Source organism: Talpa occidentalis, unplaced genomic scaffold (genome assembly GCF_014898055.3).
Source record: "Talpa occidentalis isolate TD23 unplaced genomic scaffold, MPIMG_talOcc4v2.1 talOcc4.6, whole genome shotgun sequence".
Lineage (NCBI taxonomy): Eukaryota > Metazoa > Chordata > Mammalia > Eulipotyphla > Talpidae > Talpa > Talpa occidentalis.
Genome location: NW_023604972.1, coordinates 21,671,862 through 21,696,546, shown reverse-complemented (window position 1 = coordinate 21,696,546; position 24,685 = coordinate 21,671,862). Strand labels below are relative to the sequence as shown.

The 24,685-nt window shown below is 38.3% G+C and overlaps 1 protein-coding gene across 1 annotated transcript in view; it reads left to right on the top strand.

Annotated features, from left to right (window-relative positions):
* The first annotated feature begins 3,680 nt into the window (after positions 1-3,680).
* Positions 3,681-24,685, top strand: part of RFC1 (replication factor C subunit 1) — a 71,661-nt gene continuing 50,656 nt past the window's right edge. The window contains 4 exon segments of the mRNA XM_037530694.2: positions 3,681-3,812; positions 14,854-14,982; positions 20,037-20,112; positions 21,659-21,781. Of these exon segments, the coding sequence (XP_037386591.1) occupies positions 3,810-3,812; positions 14,854-14,982; positions 20,037-20,112; positions 21,659-21,781 (331 nt within the window). The 5' untranslated portion in view covers positions 3,681-3,809.

Below are 24,685 nucleotides of genomic sequence, written 5' to 3'. Positions count from 1 at the left end.
TTCTGAGCATTAATCTTGACTTTGCAGTTGTTTTCCAATACACACAGTAGTAGTTAGGATTATAAAAGGTAACCAAAATTCAAACTATTCCCTTTTTAGCCAATATACGGTTTTTAGTCATTTCAGGGGAACAATGACTTAACTGCATATATTGTGGAAAGAGAGTCAATTATTACATGCATAATTCAATTATTGACAAGTTTAGAAACATATGATCAACTTATAAATATGTCAATGTCAATGTTCTAACTTTCAGAGTAAAGAGTTCTTCATGGGATGTAAACGTTTCTTCCACCAGTAATGTATCTCCAAGTGGGGGAGGGAAAGAGATCTCTGACTCACAATATTGGCTTTGTTGACAAAGTTTTCTCTGGAGCTCTTTCTCTTAAAGATTAAGACAAAGCCAGTGAGCAGCAGGTAATCAAGTCAAATAGGTAATGTGTTTCTTAAAAATGTGTTAAATCTCAAATAATTATTAAAAGAAGAAAATATTAGTTAATATTTCAGACTTCTGATAGATGCCCTTAATTTAGGAAATTGCAGTGTTTATCCATTTGCTGTATTATGTTACCAAGTTCAATCTACAAATGAATTATTAGTTCTATTTAGTCATCAGCTGTTTTGAGAGCTGTTTATTCTATGAAGGTCTGAGAAAATGACTAAGAAGAGTATGAGGAAATTTTTTTTTAAGATTTATTTATTTATGCATACAAGAACTGGGGTACAGGTCAGAGGTGTGGAGGGTGAGAGGATTCACCAGAGACAGAGTGGGGAGCAGAACAAGCAGATTGACTGAAATACATTGCTGAAGGGATCAGTGGGCAAGTCAGGAGAGGTCTGATGCACCACATGGGTAGCTCCCTGGCTGGGGATCGAACTTGTGCTGCAGTGGCTGCGGTAGCCTCATAGACTGCATCTTAACCCCTTGTGCCACCAGGGAGGCCCAAGGAAAAGGTTTTGATCAAAGTACTTCTTATTTATTTATCAATTTATAATTAAATATACTTATTTGTTTTCTTACATCATTGTTATTTTTGTACAGTATTTGATCCCCCCCCAGGAGTAGTCCCCATGGTTCTCCCACTATAGCACTTATGAACCATCACCACAATCCCTTGTACTCTTCCCTCGCCTGTTTTGAATGGCTCAGATCTGTGGCCAGCTTGTAAGTTGTGTCATTTTCCTATCCCTTTGGTTTTTTTCTATATTCCACATGTAAGTGAAAACATCCAAGATTTATGTTTCTCCTTCTGACTTACTTTGCTTAGCATAATCCCTTTCAGTTCCATCCATGTTGCCACAAATCTTTTTTATTGATCAAAATACTTTTAAGAAAACATGCAAGGAATTATTAGATAATGTTTTATATCACTAACAAGTGCTTTTTCTTTGCCTCTCTAAAAACTACCTGAAATTTATCTGCCCTAATTTACTGTATTTTTTGTATGTTTCAATTTCCTGATGATGTATTATTGAAGTCTTTCAATTAATACCAAGACATGGAAGCAGTTAGGACTTTTTATAATTTTATTCTTATTGTCAAAGAAGGGCCACACAAATATGAAAGGTGCACTCGGGATGGTCTTTTGCTTGGGACAAACTCAAAGTAGACAGTATTGCCAGAGGAAACAAATTTGTATCACATTTTGACATAAAACACATAGTAATTTTATTTTTTTGTTTTTGGCATAAAATACAAAGTATCAGAATGATAGAATACTAACAGTATTTGGCTTAAAGTCTTATAAAGCCTTCCCATCTATTCAAAGTGACCTTACAACTTCTTGCTAAAAAAGAAATCAGAGTTAAACACAATAGAAAGTGAATGATATGTGAAAAATTATATATATTTTATTTACTTTTTTAAACAAAGTGAATATTGTAAAATTGACTTAGATTCTCTGAAATTATAGGTAAATATGATATGTGATAGCATGCTATGTACATTTTTCTGGAAAGTAGGTTCATATAGATCTCTCAAATGATCTAATGACTCTTCTCCTCCCAAACATTTCTCTAAGTGAAACTGTGGAGTAGTTAAGCTCATTTTCTGTACTTTCCCCGTATTAATACCTAGTAATAATAATAATAGCTGACTTAAAAAAAAAGCCAAGCAAACTGTTATTACCTGCTTATATGCCAGCAACAGTTCCATAACAACCCTGTGAAATAGTGGTATTATCCTTATTTTACAGATGAGGAAACTGAGGCACAGTAACTTGCCCGCGGTCACACAACCAATATGTAGAGTGGCGGGGCTTTCAGAAGTATATGTGCAGCTGAGGCTTTGTTCCTGAGTAAGAGGTTCTTCCTCTGTAAATAGGGGGATAATAGTAATAGTGTCAATTGTACGGATTAAATTTTAAGTTAAACTAGGATAGTCCATTTGCTGCACACCTGGCACATATTACAGTGGGAGTTTAATGAATACAAGCTGTCTAAACTTAGTCTCTTTTGTATTCCAGAAGTCTTTGCTATCTTTCATTGTAGAGATATCGGTGAGATTAAATGCAAGATCAACAGGAGGTGGGTGGGTAAGGTTTTAAAAGTAGAGTGGAGATGGAGATACTGCTTCCTCATTAAACTCTGTAGGGTCTCATGTTTTCTCGTGAAATTGTATGCAAGTGTAACATTCCATTCCACAGTTCAGTTACTTATCTACTAATATAAAACTTGTTTACTAGAAAGCTTTGGGGATCATTGTTTTTCTATGGAGATACACCTTGTTTATACCTTGATTTCAGACACCACTGCTCTTTGAGGGGCTTAGCCCCGCTGTTTTGAGAATTTGGAGGTCTAGATTCCCAGCCTGGTTTAGCTCTGGAACGAGCTGTATCTCAGCTTGTTTGAGTCGCATAGTTTTCATTAGGTGGTGATGACGGAATGATTTTGTCAAAATCGATTCTGCTTTGAAATTATAGAACATAGTTCTTGGGCCTTCCTGGTGCCTCATGGGATTAAGACGCAACCTATGAAGCAATCAGCGGCCTCTGCAGCACAAGTTCGATCCCCGGCCAGGGAGCTACCCACATGGCGCAGCAGACCCCTCCTGACTCTCCCGCTGCTCCGCTCAGCAGTGTACTTCAGTCAATCTGCCTGTTGTTCCCCCGCTCTGTCTCTAGTGACTCCTCTCACCCCCACACCTCTGGTCTGTACCCCAGTTCTTGTATGCATAAATAAATAAATAAATCTTTAAAAAGAAAAGAAAAGAAAATAGTCCTTTAGCCTGGTGGTTTTCAAGCGGTGAGCCTTCACTTCACGGTAAAACGAAAAACCCATACAGTGGGTCAAACACTGAAAAGATAATAAAGATCAGGGTAAATATCATTTTGTGAAAATCTGGTTGCAGAACAGATATGTGAAGTGTGATATGTGACATGCACACCTGGAATGTGCACCGCACCGCGCGGTGTAGAAACCAGGAGAAGCTACGGTAGGACAGAGCCCTCTCCCGACCAGCAACCGGGAGGAACCTGGCTTGCCCGCCTTCCGAGGAAACCAGTCTCCGACCTGGCACGCCGGGCGCCCCCGCCCAAAGCCCCAGGCGCAAACCTGCGCGCGCCGGGACCCCGCGGCTCCTCGCGATGACAGCGGCGCCGGCCTCCCGGGCGGCGCCAGGGCCCACGTCGCACCTCCCGCGTGGGCGGGGCCGAAGGGCACTGCGCGCTCCTGACGTCATCACCGGGCGCCGCTGCCCCCACCTCCTCCACTTCGCGGGAGAAGTTATTGGCGCGAATGGACCCCGAGCCCCGGTAACGGATTCCCCAGCCGGCCGGCCCGCCCGCCCGCGCCCTAATCCTCGGGCTGCGATGGTGAGCTCCTTGGGGGACTGCGGCCACGGGCTGGGGAGGATGTGCCGGCCAAGTGTGGACCGGGCAGGGCTGGCATGGAGGGTGGGGGAGGATGGCGGTCCACGGCCCCGGAGGGCAGCGAGGGGACGGACGGGGCCCCGAAGCTGGCTTTGGTCTCTTGGCTTGCCTTGGACGCGCTTCCAGCTCTCGGCAGCAGCCTGAGCGCAGAGTTTTTGGTGCTGCGCGACATTTTCAATTTTTTTCCACCTTGGGGGGAAGGGAGGCATGGAGGTAAAGGTTTGGGGGAACAGCAAAGTTTTCTTTTTCAGCGTTGCTCGGAGCCTCGGGCTGCTTGAAGCGTTGGTTTCAGGCTTTGGGTCACCAGGGAGAAGAATGGAATAAACTTCCCTGATGGCCAAGTTTTCTCGGGCCTTCAACTTTCTTCATTAACTCCGCGAAACGCTGAGCACATCACTCTTTTAGACCGAGGGCTTGGGGAGGATGTTTCAGATGCGTTCACAGAAATCAAAGGGATAATCAATTTACGAGGGGGAGAATAACCTACCGTGGGTAGAAACAGATGTAATGAATTTGACAGCTGTCATCACCTATCACCTAAAGTTAATCTTAAAAAAAAGCAGCAACAAACTCTCTGTGCCTAATTCTTCATAAAGCATTTAAATTGAGAGTGGAATAATTGCGCAGTCGTCAGCACAGACATTCATGCAAGGATGTCAGTAGATAACACAAAGATTTTAATTTAAAGGACAACATGGATGTGTGATATTATGCCCCCCCCCATTATATAGTTATGTAAATAACTGACAAATTCATAAAATTTGAGAAAAAACTACAAGGGAAATTCATGATGTTCCATTAAGCCAGACGATAATAAGACTCCCCCTACCCCAATTCAACTTACTAGACACATACAAAATGCGGGGAAGGGGATTTTTATGCCACATGGGGAAACCTTGCAGCCTTTTGTGGTTCTTCTCAATAATAGTAGGCACCTGGTATGAAATAGCTTCAAGTCAATTATGTGAGCTGTTTTATTTTAACACATCTTTTTCTCATTTAAGCCTGACAACAGTCCATTTATAGCAATGGCAGAGGAGGCTTAGAGAGTCATAAGCAATTTTGTCATACAACTAATACATGTTGTATGACAAAAATTAGAACCTAGGTTTTTCTGACAAATATATTATTGCCCCACTAAAATGGTCGCCCTTACATTTTGGACTGCAGGCACTATGGTATTATGGAAAGTTGATGAGATTTGGAGTCTTGCAAGTGAAAACAGTAAGGCAGTGTTTTAGTCTTGCTCTGCCATTTAATAGTTTTGTGGCTTTGGGTAAATAGTTTAACTTTAACCACTTTTAAGCCTCCAGGTAAAAGCAGCAGGGAGTGGGGGGTGGTGGAGGAATATATCTGCCTTAAATGATTGTCTTGAGGATTAATCAAGATAATATGTAAGACTTCTGGTGCCTGGTACATGGTAGGTATACAACTACAGGATTACCAATGACTTAATTTTCTCAGGAGTCTCTGGAAAGTTTACATATGTGATCATTTGATCTTCACATACTTAAGTTTTTTTTTTGTTTAATAGTATTTTCCTGGTCACAATGCAAATGAAAAGTAAAGCCCTTCTCAAAATTGGGCAATAAAGTGGGTAAGAATTTTGAATTATATTGGTATTTGATTTTGTGTTTCTGTCTTATGCAAAAATAAGTAAAACCTGAGACTGAAATTCTGTTCAACAAAAGTTTATTGAACACTCCTGTGCATTTTTTTTTTAATTATTGTGCATGCTTTAATACTGTAGTTCTTTTGATGGGGTGGCACTGCCTCTGGTAATGTGGTGAATGGTATGCAAATTTTTTGCCCACAGAAATGTGTAGGGTACATACACATCATTTTAGGGTGTTTACATATCCTCTGAAGGCCTTCCATAGACGCAAGGTTAAAGCTATTGCCCTGAGGGCTGCCTGTTTTTCCTCAGATATTTTCCAATTAAAGTTATCAATAAGGGAATAAAATACTGTATCTACAAATTGGAATACTATGTAGCTATTTTTAAAAATGGGAGAACTTATGCTCTGGTATGAAACTATGCCAAGGTAATTGAATGAAAAAAACAAGGTACAGGACAATATGCAAGTATGCTACTACTTTACATGGAAAAAGAGAGAAAAAATATACTTAGTTGATTCAAGATGTATAAAATCCTCTGGAAGGATACACAGGAACTGAGAACATTTGTGTCTCCAAGGATAGGAAGTACCTGTCTAAGAGGGTGGCGATAAGGAGATTTTTGACCATTTTGAATCTTGAACCATGTGAATATAATGTTTATTAAAGCAATTGAAATGACATTAGACATACAAATTTTTAAAATCCAGGTAAACAATGTGGATTGCTATGAGAAAGTCATTATTTTCTTAAAGTGTGACTGAAACCTGAGAGATGCCATTTTAAAGAAGTTAGGATATATAATTCATTGACTGGTATAATTATTGAAAATTGCATAAGGTTTAATTAAATACACATAAGACGTAAGGGTTAGCCTTTTGAAAACTTGTCTAGTAAGTCTGAATATATGGGGATTTGAGCTACTTCATTGCCCTACTTTAGGGGACACCTTTCATTTTGTAGTTTACTGTGTGATGCTTCCTAGGGAGCAGTGCTATGATCCTGTTGTAACATGGCTTTCGCCATATATACTTGTTTTGCACAAATCCTGTGCTCCTCAAAAATAAATGGACACTGTGACAAAATTTGCTTTCTTTTCACTCTAACAGTGTTGTAGAATTGTTAAACCTTAGGAAGTGAAAATGTAAGAAATCTTTTTTTGCTTACATTGATGAACATATTAAATGTCAAAGCTTTTACTAGGGAATGTCTTGTTGGCATTCACAATTTTCTCATCCATGAATTGAGGCTAAAAAATTGAGGTTGTTTTATGGCTTTGTGAACACCAAATATATTTGTTCAACTTATAACTCAGTGTCTAGAACCTTTCCCCTCTCTCCAGATCAAGGGTGAGATGAAGCATTCCCATCCTCTAATCCCATATTTGGCCTTTCTGATGACCAGCTCCCATCCTGAGGCTATAAAGGGATCTCATCCTAAATTACCTCATTACTCTATACTCTTACAATTAAAATGTGTTCATTATGAATAACAAAAGACACTTCTACCCCTCAGAAAATTCTAAAGGTTTTGGAAACTCTGTTCTAGGAACCAGGGATAAAAACTAAATTTTTTTGATATTATGTGCATTTTGGCACATTTCTGAAGAAAATATTCATAGTTTTTTCAGATTCAATAGGATGAGAACAACTGGTATTGTTCCCAACCAAGCTATGAGCCACAAGATTGTTTCCACAAAGTATTTATTAGCAAGTGACATCAGGTCTGGAAAGTCAGTAGTAAGGGACTCCTGGAGTGGCTAGTGACAGAATATCATATAGGAAAGAAGGGAATGTGTAATGTGCAGGTGTGGGGAAAGTTTATTCATTCTTAGATGAGCTGGAGGTACTGGGCAATCTAAGGGCGGTCAATCATAAGACTATTGATAATATTTCCAGAATGGTTGCTCTCTTTTGTGTTGTCAGTTAAAATGACCCATGGGTGTTTATCAGGTCCTGATGTTCCCATTGTCCTTTAAAGGAACAGAAATATTTCATTAAGTATTAGGTAACCCATCATCATGGTCCTGAGGAATGCTTCTAAGTCAGGGATTATGTCATTATCTTGGCCCAGGCCCCACCACAGTATGGCTAGTGAGAAGACTGTGTGCTTGATTCCTTTGTGTACATTTGGGCATCTTTTAATCTGCAGGCAACCTGTTGATGACAGCTTCCTGCCCTAACATGTAAACTCTTCAAGGATAAGGGCCACATGGATAGGGAACTGCTGTGTAGTGCCTGGCATAGTGGTACATTTTCAGTAACTGTTTGATGAATGAGTAAGTGTAAATTCATATTTCCAAATTTCATATTTCCAAAAAAAGAAATTAGAATGCAAACTTTTAACTGGTATGAAAATATCTCCAGCCCTTGCTGCATGATGCTATGGCTAAGCTATTGAACATTAAATGACAATAATGTGGCCTAGAGAAATATTTATATAATTTTGTAGATAATTTGAATGTAACTGCAGTGTTCATTCAAGTAGTTTAAATTTTATTTTTTATATCATTGTCAATTGTAAAAAGTTGACTTCTGGATGAATAAAAACCATAATCCTTGTACATTAGTCCTGGTGAAATGTCGAAATGTTGGAGTAAATCATTAGCTCTGGTATGAAGTTTTAAATGCTTCTGTTGTCCCAATAGTGCAGGTATGAACTTACTTTTCTAAATTTAAATATTTCCATTTTCTGTTTAATTTTGCCAGTGTTGTTTTATATTTTTCGATTAGTTACCTGAAAACCTTTTGTGGTACAGTATTTCATTCAAGAGTAACCTAAAGCTCATTGATAAAAGTATTATGACTTCAGAATCTTACACATATTTATTGACACAACTAAGAGTGGGGCTTTTCATGCAGCCTCAGGTAGACTGAATAGATTCCAGGGCAATTTGTGAAACAGTTTCTAGTTCCTCTGTTGTTCTCGGTATCTATTCCCCTACTGTGCTTTATTTCATTTGTATTTTATTTCCTATGCTCTGATTTATTTTCTACTATAGGACAACCAAGAATGAAAGCTGCAAGTGAAAGCAGTTTTTGCCTGTTTTGTTTACTCTGTTGCTGAACATGGGCTTGCTGCCTGATGGCACAGGAGTGGAAAATCCATGCCACCAGCTTTTGAGAAAGGAACCAGTTTAATGCAAGGTCTCCTGTCTGGAGATTGGAGGCAAGGCTCTTAAATCAGTCTCTCCAACAATGGAATTTTGGGCAGGATTTATGGGGTTTAAGAACAAATGTAGAAGACGCAAGTTGGTGGATTCTGATTGGTTGCCTTTTCCTAGATTATGGTGTAATTTGAATTAGGAACAAAATTGCATCAGACTGAGTACCCCTTGCTTTGAATGTTGTCCATCTAACCACGAGTCAGGCATCTTAGTCCATCTTCCATGGCTGTTTTCGGTCTAGGGTAGATGTTATCTTGAAGACAGTGAACACTCTCCTGGGCCTGTGCTCTGACACACAACTTGTCAACTTATGAAAGATTAGGTGTTTTTTCCCCTTTTTTAAAATATGGGTAGGAGTGTTTTTTGTCCCATTCTTGCAAACCCTTCTTATTTTTCTTTCAAGATAATCAGAAACAAGAAAAGACCATCATGACCATCATGGTTTTACTGCCAACCGCTGAGAGTAGTTCTTGATGCATAGAAAGGTCTTATTAAATATTTGTTGAATAAATAAATGGTTTAATATAGCAAGTTGATAAAGGCACTTAAAACTCTTCTTAGCTGTTAGTATTTAAAGCTTCAGACTATTCTTATGTTTTACTCATTGGTGTCTTTCTCAGATGAGTTCTTGAGGTATGTACATGATTTATCATTAACATCAATTATATATATCTGGTTTTTATAAAATAAAAATAGACTTATTTATATATGATTTTATAAAACAAATGATTTGTTTGGCTAAAAACATTATGAGGAAGAGGAAGTTTCCTACTAAAAGTGAAAGTATTTTGGTTTTTTATAGCTAGAATATTATGACAGTAAGTACCATGTTACAAAGGTAAATTATAGAAGATCAGCTATATTTTACCTCAGAGCTAATATATAGTGTTAATCCCCACTTAAGATTTTTTAAAACAAAAAACAGTAAAGTCATAGTAAAAATTTTATCCCATTAAAAATTCTTTTAATACACAACATTTAAAGACAAATCTGTGAGTTTCAGCTTAATAAAGAACCTTTCTTTCTGAGCCCAGGTATGAAGATCAGAATAACTTTCCATGTGTTTAATGAATATTAATTAGGCATTCATTTACTTACCCCAAGGTGGTGGCCCTGTCCATAGGAAACAGTGGTAAGATTAGAGAAACTTGCTGTATATGGAACTTTTGAGAATATATTCAAACTTAGATTTCTATCACTATCAAAAGTATCTCCTAATCATTTTGAGATCCAGGTCAGGTGTTGCTTGTCTTGGGAAGCTTTTTGGAAGGCTCCCTGTGTTAGATGCTCGTGGTGCTCTCAAAGTCTTGTGATTAGCTGTCTTAGCACAGTTTTGTATTTAATTCCCTTTTTTTTTTTTGGTGGGACCCTCGCCGGTGGCTGGGGAACTAACCGGCGCTGCAGAGGCTGTGGGCAGCCTTGCTGCCCAGCGCTCAACCACTGCGCCACCAGGGGAGGCCCTGTATTTAATTATTTAGATAGTAATTTGTCTCCCAGGTGGCTTCATGAGGGCACTTTCCTGTTTGTAGAGTTTCTGGCACAGTGTCTACCTTTAAACTTACAGGAATCAATGTTAATTGTGGGGTCTGGCTGCTTTTGCATAGATCCTTATAGTCACAGGAAGATACAAAGGGACAGTCTTGGTCTAGTGGAAAACAAAGAAGGAGAATGGGAGTCAGAGGACCAGTTCTACTCTGAAGCTTTTGGTGTGCCACCTAATCCTCACAGGAATCCTGTGAGGCATGTGGCATCATGAGGAGACTAAGGAGCAGAGAAGTTAAGTAATTCATATCAACTGGCAAAACTCTACATTTGTCTGACTTAACAATTCTATTCATCTGTTGTTTTAGTGATATATCATTTAGTCTATCATTTTAATCAAAGTGTATCATTCTAATTCTGCTTATTCCTGTTACCTCAGAGGATCTTCAAAAGAGGTAAATCTGCGCCCTTTGGGTCAGCTCTGTGGCCTGGGATTGGGGATCAAACTCATGCTGCAGGACTGGTGATAGGTGATAGCGCTGAGACTTTAACCCCTGCCCCACTGGGGATACCCCAAATTTTAACCTTTATATAATTTTTTTTTTATATCCTTTTTTAATTTATTTTTTTTTTTTTAATAGAGGCATGTTTTATTTATTTGTTTGTTTGTTTGTTTTGTTTATACATGCACTGGGTACAGTCAGAAGCGCGGGAGGGTGAGAGAATTCACCAGAGCCAGAGCAGGGAGCAGAGCAGGCAGAAGGACCAAAGTACACTGCTGAGGGGAGCAGCGGGTGGCAGGAGAGGTCTGCGCACCATGTGGGACCCTCCTCCGGTGGCAGGGGAGCAGCCGGGGATCGAACCAGCGCCACAGAGGCCGCGGGCAGCTTTGCAACCCAGCGCTTAACCGCTGCATCACCGGGGAGGCCCTATATAATTTTTGCCTAAACCTTTTACTATGTTTGAACTGACCTGTGTGTTCAGTTAACAACCACTGAAGATGAAAGTAGAGTTAATTCTCTCTTGGTTTTCCCAAATACAAATATCTTTATTTCTTTTACCATTTTCTTTAGAAATGGAACCACTGGGGCAAAGAATATGCACATTTAAAACTTTGATCAGTATGGTTGGATTGTTCTATAGAAAGGTTATACCAGTTTCTACTTTTACCAGCAGAGTAGTGTGCATAAGCTTATTTCCTCACATCCTTGATGAATCTGGGCAATAAAACTTAGAGAAAATAATCAGGTTTTATCTGATTGTTACTTGCAAAGACAAGCCTTTTACTATGTTTGTTACTTGCATTTCTTTTGTTATTTTCCTACTAGCAGTTTTTATTCATTTTTCTTCTGAGTTATCTTTATTTTATCATATCTATATATAATATGTAGATAGTTGCTTGTGTTTTAACTTGGTTTTTGGTATCTGTTTAGTAGTCAAATATGTCTTTATGGGTGGTTCTTAGTCTTCATAGTCTACATAGGAGGACTTCCCTTTGTCATGATTAAAAAGTAAATTTAGGGCCTCCCCTGGTGGCACAGCAGTTGAGCGCTGGGCTGCTGCCTGCAGCCTCTGCAGCACCGGTTTGATCCCTGGCCACTGGCAAGGGTCCCACATGGCGCGCAGACCTCTCCTGCCGCACCCGCTGCTCCCCTCAGCAGTGTATTTCATCAGTCTGCCTGCTCTGTTCCCCGCTCTGGCTCTGGTGAGTTCTCTTACCCTCCCGCGCTTCTGACTATACCCAGTGCTTGTATAAATAAATAAATAAATAAATCTTTAAAAAAAAGTAAATTTAAAAATTAGTTCCTTTTGTTGGTTACATAAGTAGGAAGAGTGCAGGTAAGAGTGTTGTTTAGATCATTATTTAGTGGTATGATTAGTCACTATACTAGACTTGTTTTTCTGCGTTTTATGAAATCTTTGAAAACCTGGAAAACTGCATAGGGAATGTTAATTGAAGACTAAGGTGAAGTCACTATAGAAATTAGGCCAAATTTGTGACCTTTGTCTCTTAGGTATTTACACACAAAATGGCTGCTCACCCTGAAGATAATTCTAAAAGGACTTTCATTTTGATAAAAAGTCTTATGAAAGTTTAGATATTTAGTGCATATTGAATTAGATCAGGATACTGTTATTTCTTTAGGATATTGTTATTTCTTTAGCTCTTCTGCCATGAGAGTATAAAGGTGGGAGGGGGTGAGGTGTGGGGAGTAAGGTAGAATAAAGAGAGGGAAAGACTGAATAGAATTATTGATACTTGACGAAGGGTTGTAACAATGCTGAGGAGTGGCAGTATGGTAGAAACAAGTCAGCTCAGTATTACTAGCAATTCCATTTCCTGATGATGCTTTGTTTTCTATCCCTTTGTGGTTTTAAGCATTTGTGGTACTAACGCAGATTGCAAACGATCACTGACTTGAACCTGCAGTTTTGCTATTTCAACGGTGCATGTGTGCTGTGCATGCCTGTGTTTGTGCATTTAAATAGTCACCACATTTGAATAGAAATCACTTGGTAATTTCAGAAGTGAAACTCTAATGTGAACTCTCATTTCCTTCAGTGGCAATAAAGTAAGTAGTGGTTAGCCTCAAACTTACTCCTTTGCAAGTTATACAGAAGACCGGCTTTCTTTGTTGTCTTTGTCTTTTGCACCTGACACAAATGCCTCAGTTTCATAGCTGACCGTTCCTTTGCATAAACAGTATTTTTCAGACTTAGATTTATATGAGCATGGATTTGTGACTTTTTATATTGGGAAATTTACAAATGAGGAAGTAAACCGGGGAAGTCTTTAAACTTTTAAAGAATTTTAACATGTTTGTGTATCCCTTTAATTTGCTTTATTGGCTTAGCCATTGAACTATTTGTATGCACGTGTGTGTTTGTGTGTTTGCATCACACACTTCTTGGGTATTTTTTTACATTTTAAGAGCATGACATTTACTGCCAGGATGGGGTAATAATTGTTAACTTTATTAATTTCACAAAGTATTTTCACAGCCTCTGTAATAAATAGGTTGGAGCAGATAAAAAGGATTGAAAACTCAGGGTTTTATCCATCAAGAATAAAAAAAAGAGAAAATGGCTAACTGGCTCCTGAATCCAGTTATTTGGAATTCAGATCTGAAATTTTCATTATTCTAAGTTACTTAAATCTTTGCCTGTGAGCACAGATAATTGTAAATGGAAAGGTTTCAGTGCTGTGAAGGGGTAATCCTTCATAAATAAGGGGAAGGGGAACTTTTTATTGAGCCAAAATTGTATATATGCATAATTAATTCTCACAAGGCATAGGTATTATTAGTCTCATTTTCCTCATAAGAAAACAAAATCAGCTAAGTGAAAGTAACTTCTCCAGGGTCACACAGGTAGGAAGCATTAAAGCAGAGAGAGTCAAACCAAGAGTTTCTGATTCTAGGTGTTTCTTTTCCTCTGTACCAGTTTCTTCAAAGCTAAAATCTAAGAGTATAGAAGTATAACTTCTCTCATAATGGATGAGAAAAGTGAGTGATTTAAATTATAAATTGTACTGTAATTGTTTCAGTGTGATTAATTTGAATCCTACAGTTTAATAACACAAGTAGAATGATTAAAGAGAATGTGGTAATAATTTTTTTCTTTAGAATTTAGAAAATAATTTTAAGGTTCTTAGTTATTAAGGTCTTAAATGGTTAGGATTATGAGAGCTTTCCCCCCTCTTAAACTGGCATAGTAAAAAAGGAATCTCACAGACAAGGATTGTATCCTTTGTCTTCCCTACCAAGCTAAGACAATGGATGAATATGTGTAGGCATGATCAAGAAGCACCTTTTACCTTTTTAGTGATTGTGCTGCTAACAAAAATTTTGCTTGCTTATTTTTGCTTCTTTTTGGTCAGATTCTGAGAATTAACATTACTTTTCATTAGGCAAATTATTTCTAACTCAGGTATAATTTTACCAGTTAACTTTTGCATATAAAAGCAATCTGGGGCCTTCCTGGTGGTGCAGGGGTTAAAGTCTCAGCACTATCAAGCTATCACCAGCCACCGTGGGAGGAGTTTGATTCTGACCGGGAAGCTGACCCTCTCCTGTCTTGTCCCCTGCTCTCCTCAGCAGTGTATTTCAGTAGATCCACCTGTTCTGCTCCCTACTTTGTCTCTGGTGAATCCTCTCACCTCCTGCACCTCTGGCCTACATCAGTTCTTTTTTTTTTAAGACATACATTTTTTTTTTTTTATAGAGGCATGTTTTTATTTATTTATTTATTTTATTTGTTTGTTTGTTTTGTTTATACATGCACTGGGTACAGTCAGAAGCACGGGAGGGTGAGAGAATTCACCAGAGCCAGAGCGGGGAGCAGAGCAGGCAGAAGGACCGAAGTACACTGCTGAGGGGAGCAGCGGGCGGCAGGAGAGGTCTGCAAGCCATGTGGGATCCTCCTCCGGTGGCTGGGGAGCAGCTGGGGATCGAACCTGCGCCGCAGAGGCCGCGGGCAGCTTCGCAACCCAGCGCTCAACCGCTGCACCACCGGGGAGGCCCCTACATCAGTTCTTGTACGCATGAATAAATAAAAATAAATCTTAAAAAAAAAGCAATCTGGTGTGCACATGGAATTATCTCACTGTGAAGAAATTGGACAGGGTAAACCAGTATGTATGTAGAGCTGTCCTTTTTTTATAGTTGAAGTTAGAATTTTGTGCTGTTAATATTTATCAATCTCTCTTTTTGCTTTTAGGATATTCGGAAATTCTTTGGGGTTATACCAAGCGGGAAGAAGCTTGTAAGTGAAACAGTAAAGAAGAATGAAAAAACAAAGTCCGCTGAAGAAACTCTAAAGGCAAAGAAAGGAATAAAGGAAATTAAGGTCTGGTTTTCAGATACATTTTGAATTGTATGCAAGCTCAAATAAACTCATTTCCTTCATTTGATATTTTGGGAGCCTCATAAATAAAGATTTCAAAACATTTAGCAGGGGAAAAAGTAACAGTAGTAATGTTTTACTTATTTCTAATTAATATAGTTTACCGTATTTGTAGCTTGTTGGTTTTCTGAAGTAAGAGATGGAGCCCTTTTCAGTTGTTAAAACTGCGTTTTAAGAAAGCCAAAGTTTGCTTAGAGACTTGAACCCTAGGTGGATGGTACTCAGTTTCTAGTGAGAAAATGCTTTGGAGGGAAGCTTTAGTTATTGCTGTCTCCTCCTTAGACCTCAGAGAGGGTTAGGTATAATGTTATAGAAAGCGGGCATTGACTGCAGTAGTGTTTCTGAGTTAGTATTTTTCCACTTAATTTAAAATGTATGAATCTTGCAGCTCTACAGCTTTGTTTACAACTTCCCCATCCTTTGTCTTACTTGCCATGTGTATTATATCTACATGTACTAATATTATATCTACATGTTTTTTAAAAATTGCAAGAATTACTTTTTTTTTAAAAGATTTATTTATTTATTTATTTATACATACAAGCACTGGGGTACAGTCGGAAGCATGGGATGGTGAGAGAATTCACCAGAGCCAGAGTGAGGAATAGAACAGGCAGAGTGATGAAATACACTGCTGAGGGGAGCATTGGGTGACGCAGGAGAGGTCTGCCGCACCATGTGGGTTTCTCCCTGGCCAGCTGGGATCGAACCGTCACTGCAGAGGCTGCGGACAGCTTCACAGCACGGCGTTCAACCTGCTGCGCTACCAGGGAGGCCCCTTTCTCAGCTTCTTGAGTCTATACATTTCTATCTCTATACCCTGGGAATTTTTGGCCATTACTTCTCACATATTTTTCTGCTTCATTTTTTTTTCTCCTCTTCTTTTGGTGTTTTAGTTAGCTACATATTAGAATATTGATACTGTCTCAAAGATCATTGAGGCTTATTTATTTTTAATTAGCCTTTTTTGCTCTGTACTTAGGATTGGATAATTTCTCTATTATCTTGAAATTCATTGACTTGTCATTTCCAATTTGCTGTTAAGCCTGTATAGTGACTATATATATTTTTAAATAATTTTTTATATATTAATTTTTCTAATTCTGGAATATCCATTTGGTTCCTTTTCACAGTTTTTATTTATCTCCTTTATGTTTTTGACTGTTGTTGTAATAACTGCCTTAAAATTATTATATGCTAATTCTAACATCTGGCTTATATCCGGATTGTTTCCCGTTCTCTTGAGTCTGTAGCTCATGTATTAGTCGACTTTGACTACCATAGACTGGGTGTCTTAAACAGAAGTTTATTTTCTTACATTTCTGGAAGCTGGACATTTATGATTAAGATTCCAGCCAGTTTAGTTTCTGGTGAGAATGTTTTTTCTGGCTTGCAGTTGGCTACCTTCAGGCTTGTCCTCACATAGTATTTCCTTGGTGCTTGTATAAGGGAATGGGGTGGGGGGAGACGGAGACAGACAGAAAATGCAAGCACACATAACAGGGAGATGAGCGGGGAAACTCTGGTGTCTCATGTTAAGTACACTGGTTTTAATGGATCAAAGCCTCATCCTTATTTTATTTAGCCTTAGTTACTTCCTTTGAGACTCCTCCAAATACAGCTATACAGGGAATTAAGGAGTCAATATAAATTTTAGGGGGACACATTCTGCTAATGGGATCCCAAGTTCATGTTCCTCTCACATGCTTTATAAATACATTCATCCTAACAACCTCCCTCTACCTAAAGTTTTGACTCACTGCAGCTTAACTAAAGTTTAAAGCCTTAAAATCTCATCTAAATCAGATAAATACCAGTGAGATTTGAGGCATGATTCATTCTGGGGCAGAATTCCTCTTAAGCTATGAACCGTGAAATGAGACAAGATGTGTGCTTCTAAAATATGATGGTGGGATAGACGTAGAATAGACATTTCCATTTCAAAAGAGAGAAATAAGGAAGAAAGTGGTAACAGTCCCACGCACGTCTTAAAATCTAGTAAGGCAAATTCTACTAGCTCATAAAGTCGGAGAATAATCCTCTTTGGTACAGTGCCCTGCCTTCTCATCCACTGGACAGTGGTCCGACCCCTAAGACTTCTGGGTGGAAGCTGTCTGATCTGTTGAAATAAGAAAGGCAACTCTAGGGCCTCCCCAGTGGCGCAGCGGTTGAGCGCTGGGTTGCAAAGTTGCCTGAAGCCTCCGCGGCGCTGGCTCGATCCCCGACTGCTCCCCGGCCACAGGAGGAGGGTCCCACATGGCGTGCAGACATCTCCTGCCGCCCGCTGCTCCCCTCAGCAGTGTACTTCGGTCCTTCTGCCTGCTCTGCTCCCTGCTCTGGCTCTGGTGAATTCTCTCACCCTCCCGTGCTTCTGACTGTACCCAGTGCTTGCATAAAATAAATAAATAAATAAATAAATAAATAAATAAATCTTTAAAAAAAAAAAAGGGCAACTCTGCTCTCTGAATCGCCTTTCAGGATTATTTATCCTGTTAGTTGATAGTGCAGGTTTGCAGCCCAATTGCTCTGTTGTCCTGTCTGTAGAATTAAGTCTGACAACCTTCCTTCATTTTGTGCCCTTCATTTCAAACTGGCAGTGTTGTTTGTGTAATCCCATAAAGTCTTTAATGACTGTTAGTCCAGCTATACCTTTGATGTTTTCTTCAGAGCACACTTTGTTATTTTTGCAGTGTACATAGGCTGAGAATTGCCCAAATCTTTTTTTTTTAAAAGGTGGCTATTCAGTGTATATATATGTGTGTGTGTGTGTGTGTGTGTGTATATATATATATATATATATATATATATATATATATATATTTTAAGATTTATTTATTTATACAGGAGCTGGGGTTCAGGCCAGAGGCACGGGAGGGTGAGATAATTCACCAGAGACAGAGCGGGGAGCAGAACAGGCAGACAGACCGGAAGCACTGATGAGGGGAGCAGCGGGTGAGGCAGGAGAGGTCTGCCGTACCATTGGGATGCTCCCTGGCCAGCGGGAGATCAAACCTGTGCTGCAGAGGCTACGGACAGCTCCATAGCGCTGTGCTCAACCCACTGCACCACCACGGAGGCCCAATTTTCCAAACCTTTTAAGTTCTGATTTCTTTTAGCCTAACATTTCAGTTCATTTCTCTTAGCATGTAATTGTAGTCAGGATGACTGAGGTCATATTTTCTAACAGTTTGGTTAAAAGTCTCCTCAACTAAATGTCCAATTTCATGATTTAGAAGTTCTTTTTCAAAGCCCTAGAATACAGTTCAGCCAAGTTCTTTGCCAATTTGTAACAGAACCATCTTTCCTCCGGCTTTCAGTAACCTTTTTCTGTCTGAGACTTTATCAGAATGATCTTGCATGCTTATCACTCTACGAGCATTCTGTTTATGGTGATCTATGTTTTCTTTAATATGATAGGGACTTGCTTGATAGCTCTCATTTCTTCTCCCTGAAACCTTTAATATCTGTATTTCTACCACTAATCTCTTAATGGCAGTCTAGACTTTCTCTAACGTGAACCTCAAAACTGCTTCCTTCTTACCAACATACAATATCACTTTGTATTTTAGGTATTTGGTATAGCATCTCTTGTTAGTTACAAAATCAATATTGGGTAGTAGTCTGTGTTAGCCATTAGTTCCTCAGAGAAAGAAAACCAGTGTGTGTGTGTGTGTGTGTGTGTGTGTGTGTGTGTGTGTGTGTGTGTGTGTGTGTGTGTAGATATTTATTATAAAGAATTGACTCGTGATTATGGGGACTGACTAGTCCCAAGACTTATGTCACTATTGAAGAATAGCTGATGGTTTATTGATTGTTCAGACCTGAGTCAAAAAGCCTGTGAAATTGTAGAGCCAATAGTGTGGGTCCAGTCTGAAGGTGGGGAGACTTGAAATCCAAGAAGAGCCAGTGTTTACTTTGGTATCCAAAGGTAACCAAGGCTGATATCCTAGCTTGAGAGGCAGTCAGGAGTAGAAATTCTTTAGTTGGGAGAGGGTCAACCTTTTGTTCTGTGCAGACCTTCAACTGATTGGATGAGACGTACCCATGTTGGTGGAGGAGGATGGTAGTTGGAATCTGCTTTACTTAGTCTATTGGTTTAAATGTTATATTCATCCAAAAATACTTGAAATGCCCAAAATAATGCTTGATGAAATGTCTGGACACTTTGTGACCAAGTTAAGTTAATACATAAAATTAGCTATCACAGGTCATTTCTTTACATGTCTAGTTATTTTGAATTTACCTTGGACAGTGTAAATGAAGCAGTGTAGAAATTTTGGATTCTGTTATATTTTTCTAAAGAGTAATATTTCTTTTGGTTTAGTAGGCTGCTTGGCTGAGCTCAAAATCTAAACTCTTGTCTCCCTTGTGATGGGCAGCAGCCAAAATCTTTCATTCTTTTGACCTTAGCTGGGCATCTGGAGATGTTTCTTGCATGCATGGTTTAGTATATGTGCTGCCGAAGCGAGCACTCTTGAATGCATGGTTTAGTAGCCGCCACAGACTTGGGTTAAGTTTATTAGTAGAATTTGAAACTCCTCCTAAGTAGCTCATCCCTTTCTGGGATGCCATCTTCTCTTGCTTTTGAGTTACTGTGGTTGATGCTGCTCTGTCTTCTAGCTCAGTGATTCATTTGTCTTACTTTCTTGCAAGCTGGTTGATTGTTCCTATATTTTTGAAGTTTTATTATAATGGATAGAAATATACGTCTATCTTATAGTTATTCAGGGCTATTTTTTAACTTATTAACCCTTTAGTCTGAAAAATTCTTTGTTGTGGAGGACAGTCCTGTGCACTGTAGGATGTTTAGTAACATTCCTGGCTTACCAGTTTGGTGCCAGTGATAACCCTTTCCCACACACCAGTTATGACAATCAAAAATGTTTCCCAAGGGGATAAATTTCTTCTGGTTGAGAACCACTGAATCAAGTCTAATGAGGAAAAAATGGCTATTAGATGTGCTTCTTTGTGTTCTAATTATACTGTGATGTTTATAGGTAAACAATTCTTGTAAAGAAGATGACTCTAAACAGAAGCAGCCAAACAAGAAAAAGAGGATTATTTATGATTCAGGTAATATTTCTTCGGAGGAGCTTCAAAGTTTTAAGATTATTTTATGTTCCTTAGAACAGTTTTCCAAACATGTTCTGAGACACATAGCTCCCAATGACAGTAATAGCTGTTTTGAGAAGAGCACTCTATACTCAGTAAAGTTAAACAATTTTACTATATTGCACAACTAATTAGCCTAAATGTAGTAATGTATTAAAGATTTGTTCAGAGAGGAATATAGTATGTAGGATGTCTCAAACTTAGTTTGAATATGGTATATTTTTAAAAAAATATGTATTTTTATTCCAGCTGAGGTTTTTAGAGGTTGAATTTGAAAAATAGTGCCTTAGATTATTGCTTTAGAAAAATCTAAAATTTAATTTTTGTGATTTCAATTTGGTCACTTTTTTGGGTTGCATTTAAAGAGGAGCACACAATTTAAAAACTTTTCTTTGAATATACTTTTAAATAGGGAACATAATTTTTTCTCCTTGCCTTTAATAATATGTCAGAATAATGATATAATTAAAAAGTTTTAGGTTTTGTTTTTTGTGGAGATCATCTGGTGTGAGTTCCGAAATTAAAAATGTAATCTAAGAAGCACTTACAGCTTGTCAGGATTTAGATCAGGGTTTTGACAGTGATAACAAAGGTTCTGATTTGATTCTAAAAGTATTTAGGTATTTATTGAGTCGTTTCTGGCTGTGTACTATAAGGAATTTGAAAGAAGTACACACTCTTGTTCCCCAGGAGTTTTCATTATTTAGGAAATTGGAAATTTATTTGTTTGATAGAATTTGCAACAATGTGAGACAGGATTTATAAATGTATGGTGCAGAGGAAGGACACTGAAGTTTAGGAAACTCTTATGTTGTACTAGGCGCTATATTAGATACACTTTGTCCTGCATTATATTTAAGTGCTCTGCATGGTAGGGCTGTGGTAGTTCCCTAAATGTCTATACCTAATTCCTAGAACCTGTTAGGTTACATGGCAAAGGGAAATGCAAGTTGTAGGTGGTATTAAGGTTGCTAATCAGATGGCTTTAAATTGGGAAATTATCCTGGATTAATTTGGTGGATTCAATGTTTTCATGAGGAAGAGGGAAGTAGAAGAAAAAGAGCTAGAGAGAGCTTACCTATGGAAAAAGGAAAACCTATAGCAGCATGAGATGGACTTTGCCTGATGTTGATGGCTTTGAAGATGGAGGAAGGGGACATGAGCCAAGGAATGCTGGAAGAGAAGTGATTCTTTCCTAGAGTATCCAACAAGGAACAAAGCCCTGATGACATCTTGATTTTAACCCAGTGAGACTCTTGTATAGAATTTATGACCTACTAAACTCTAAGATCAAAATTTTGTCTGGTTTTAAGCCACCAAATTTGTGGTTATTTATTAGACCAGCAATAAAAAACTAATGAAAAGACTTACCACTGGGTGGAAGTAACCTGTGAAAATTCTGAAATACTGAAAAAAAGGACTTTGAGGAATTGGTAGCAGCTACCATTTTAACACCATTTTGAAACTTTCTTTTCAAAGTTTTGTTTTGTTTTCATCCTATATATAGATTCAGAATCAGAGGAGGCAGCACAGATAATAAATGCCAAAAAGCAACCAGAAAAATTAACATTGTCTTCTAAACCTGGCAAAATTCTCCGACAAGATCCTGTTACCTACATTTCAGAAACAGGTAAGGATACTGAATATATTTAATGATTTAATGTTTTAGAGAGAAGCAGCATGTGTTATGTTCTTGTGCTTTTTAATGTCTAATGTGCCTCCACTGTGAATTGAATTTCTGCCTTTTTTGCTTTGCTGAATTATATTTATTAGCGAAGATTGTAATCATCTTTGGCTTTTTCTATCAGATAAGGACCAATTTACAGGGCAGTTTTTTTGAAGTGCTTCATAATTGAATCATGTAAATTGAGGCTCTTTAATCATTTATTAAAGTATTTTTCAATTGTTTTACAATTTTTTTATGTAAGTTTTTTATCTGGCATGATGAAGTCATAATCTAGGTGAATAATGATTATTCATATTTTTGATTTCTAATCTAGCGTAGATGTGCTGAATTCTTTATATTTGTTTGTGACACTAAAGATTTTAGCATTTGCTTTAAAAAAAGATTGCTTTTGTGCTTATATTTGTTTTGAGTGGTTGGAAAGCAAAAAACATGTAATTGTGTTCTAATCTTAAGATTTCATAATACTATAGATAATTGCTATATAGATAATATTCTTTGTGATGAAGAGCCCTGAATTATGTTGTCATGATAGGAAGAAATTTTGTTTTTGATTCTAGCACCTAAAAAGGGATCATAATAAGAATAAAAAATCAGCTATATTAATCTTCAAACTCAGAACCTGTTGAATTGATTCCTATGTTGAAATGATTTCAGCATCATAAGAGCATCTGATAACTTACTGGTTATTTCATATTGAGGAAAGTCTCTGAAATCATTATTTTTAGCACTCTGCTACTTTTATTTCTAGTGAAATGAATATACTTGGTATGAAAAGAGAAAATAAGTGCCACATAATTATTTTTGCACAACATGTTACGATTTGCATTCTACAAACACTTATTATTTTATGCCCCATATACTAAGTGCTAGAGATAACAAAAGATGACTTACATCCTAGCACTGTAGGAGTTGCCTGAGGCTGCAAAATGCAGTAGTCAGGGAGTGGGCAAGGTCCTTGAAAGTGATGGCGGGAAGAACATGTCATGTTAATAGAATGGAATTAATTAAGGGACAATACCCAGTGCAAGTCTTGTTATGTTCCTAGGACGCTAAGGAGATGGCTTGTCCACATGATGAAGAGTAGTGAGAAGTAGATGAAGACAGGTTAGGGAAGACCTGGAAAACTAGGCAGATGAATTTAGATTTACTATAGCGGGGGAAAAGAACCATTTAGGTTTTTGAATAGAGTTGTGCAATGATGAAGATAGTATAAAGGTGATCTCTAGATTACTAGTATTCTTGGTGGGATAGAGAGGAGAGAAGCTGTAACGAGAGTTTGAGGCAGTTACAGGAGTCTTAAAAAAGTTAGCAATAGTAAGGGTCTGATCTATAAACATTTTGAGAGATAAGTTACAAATTAAGGTTTTGGTTTACCTGTGGGCTTCATTCAGCTATGCTGCCCACGATGAATTCTTACTAGGGTAATTGTAGAGTTGATATTGTTAACATACTTAAGGTTCTTTTTCCCTTTTTAAAAAAATAACAGCTCTTTGGAAATACAATTCACATACCTGACAATTCACCTCTAAGGTTTTTGTAGATATGAAGAACAATAAAACTTTGCTTATGTGTTTGGGCCACCATTTGAATAGATGATGGTACTAAGGTAGATAAATTGGTCCATAAGTAGGGAATGAAACAAGAAAGAAAGTCCTCGTTTTTGTAGAAGAAACCTTAGACTGGAGGTGGGAAGCCTGGCCTGGTACACCCTTGCTTTCCTTTTAACAGCTGTCGGACTTTGGTTAAAGCTCAGTGAATCTGGGGCCTCCCTGGTGGGGAGGCAAGGGGTTGAGCACCACACTATGAAGCAGTTCGAAGCCTCTGCAGCACAAGTTTGATCCCCGGCCTGCCAGGGAGCAACCCACATGGTGCAGCAGACCTCTCCTGACTCGCCTGCTGCTCCCCTCAGCAGTGTACTTCGGTCAGTCTGCCTTTCTGTTCTCCACTCTGTCTCTGGTGAAACCTCTCACCCCCCGCATCTCTGATCTGTACCCCAGCTCTTGTATGCATAAATAAATAAAAAAGCTCAGTGAATCTGTCTTCCACAAAAGCAATAAATGCATAGACCTATTGGGAAGACTTAATAGGATGATGCATCTAAAAGGGACAGAGCTAGTGCCTGACACATATACTAATAGGAGTCAAAAGGAAAATATAAAAAGAAACATAAACCATAGATGAGCTTTGAAAGTTCTTTGAGATATTTATTTAATAACGTGCAAATGATCAAAGACGTTCAAATGATCAAAGACAAAATATAAGTGTTGTGAATAAATTTACTGCAAAATTTTGGTAAGCTGAGATATTTCTTCATTATGGCATGAGACAGATTGATTCTAACCTTTTTGTTCTATTGCTAAATAGCTGCTCAGGCACATTGTGCAAATGAAGTGTTCTATTAAGAGCTCCCCCCCCCCCCGCCCCAATATCTGGCCACATTCGTGAAGTTTGAGTATGTGGGAGGGATACTAAATACAGTATGGTGATAGGTTTATTATGTAACTGAAGGTGGTGTGATCGAGTTTTTTAGTGACACGTGAAAACGTCAAAGTTACTAGTGTGCAGACCGCCATGACCTTCAACTGTGGATCAAGGCTATCCTTATCTTGTGATTTTTAGGTACACGAAAGGGTCAGACAATTTAAGCTCTGATCACACACTTTTGTAAACACAGGATTGTTTCTTTTGTCCAGGTATTTTTGAATGTTATTTTCTGAAGAGGTATCTAGCATTTTACCTGAAATTTTTATGAACTTTAGGCAGTGTTTATGCCATTTTGCTGAAGCCATGTGTATGTGAAAGTGAACATTGTTCCCATGTTTTAGCTAAATCTTGGGATACAGTGTA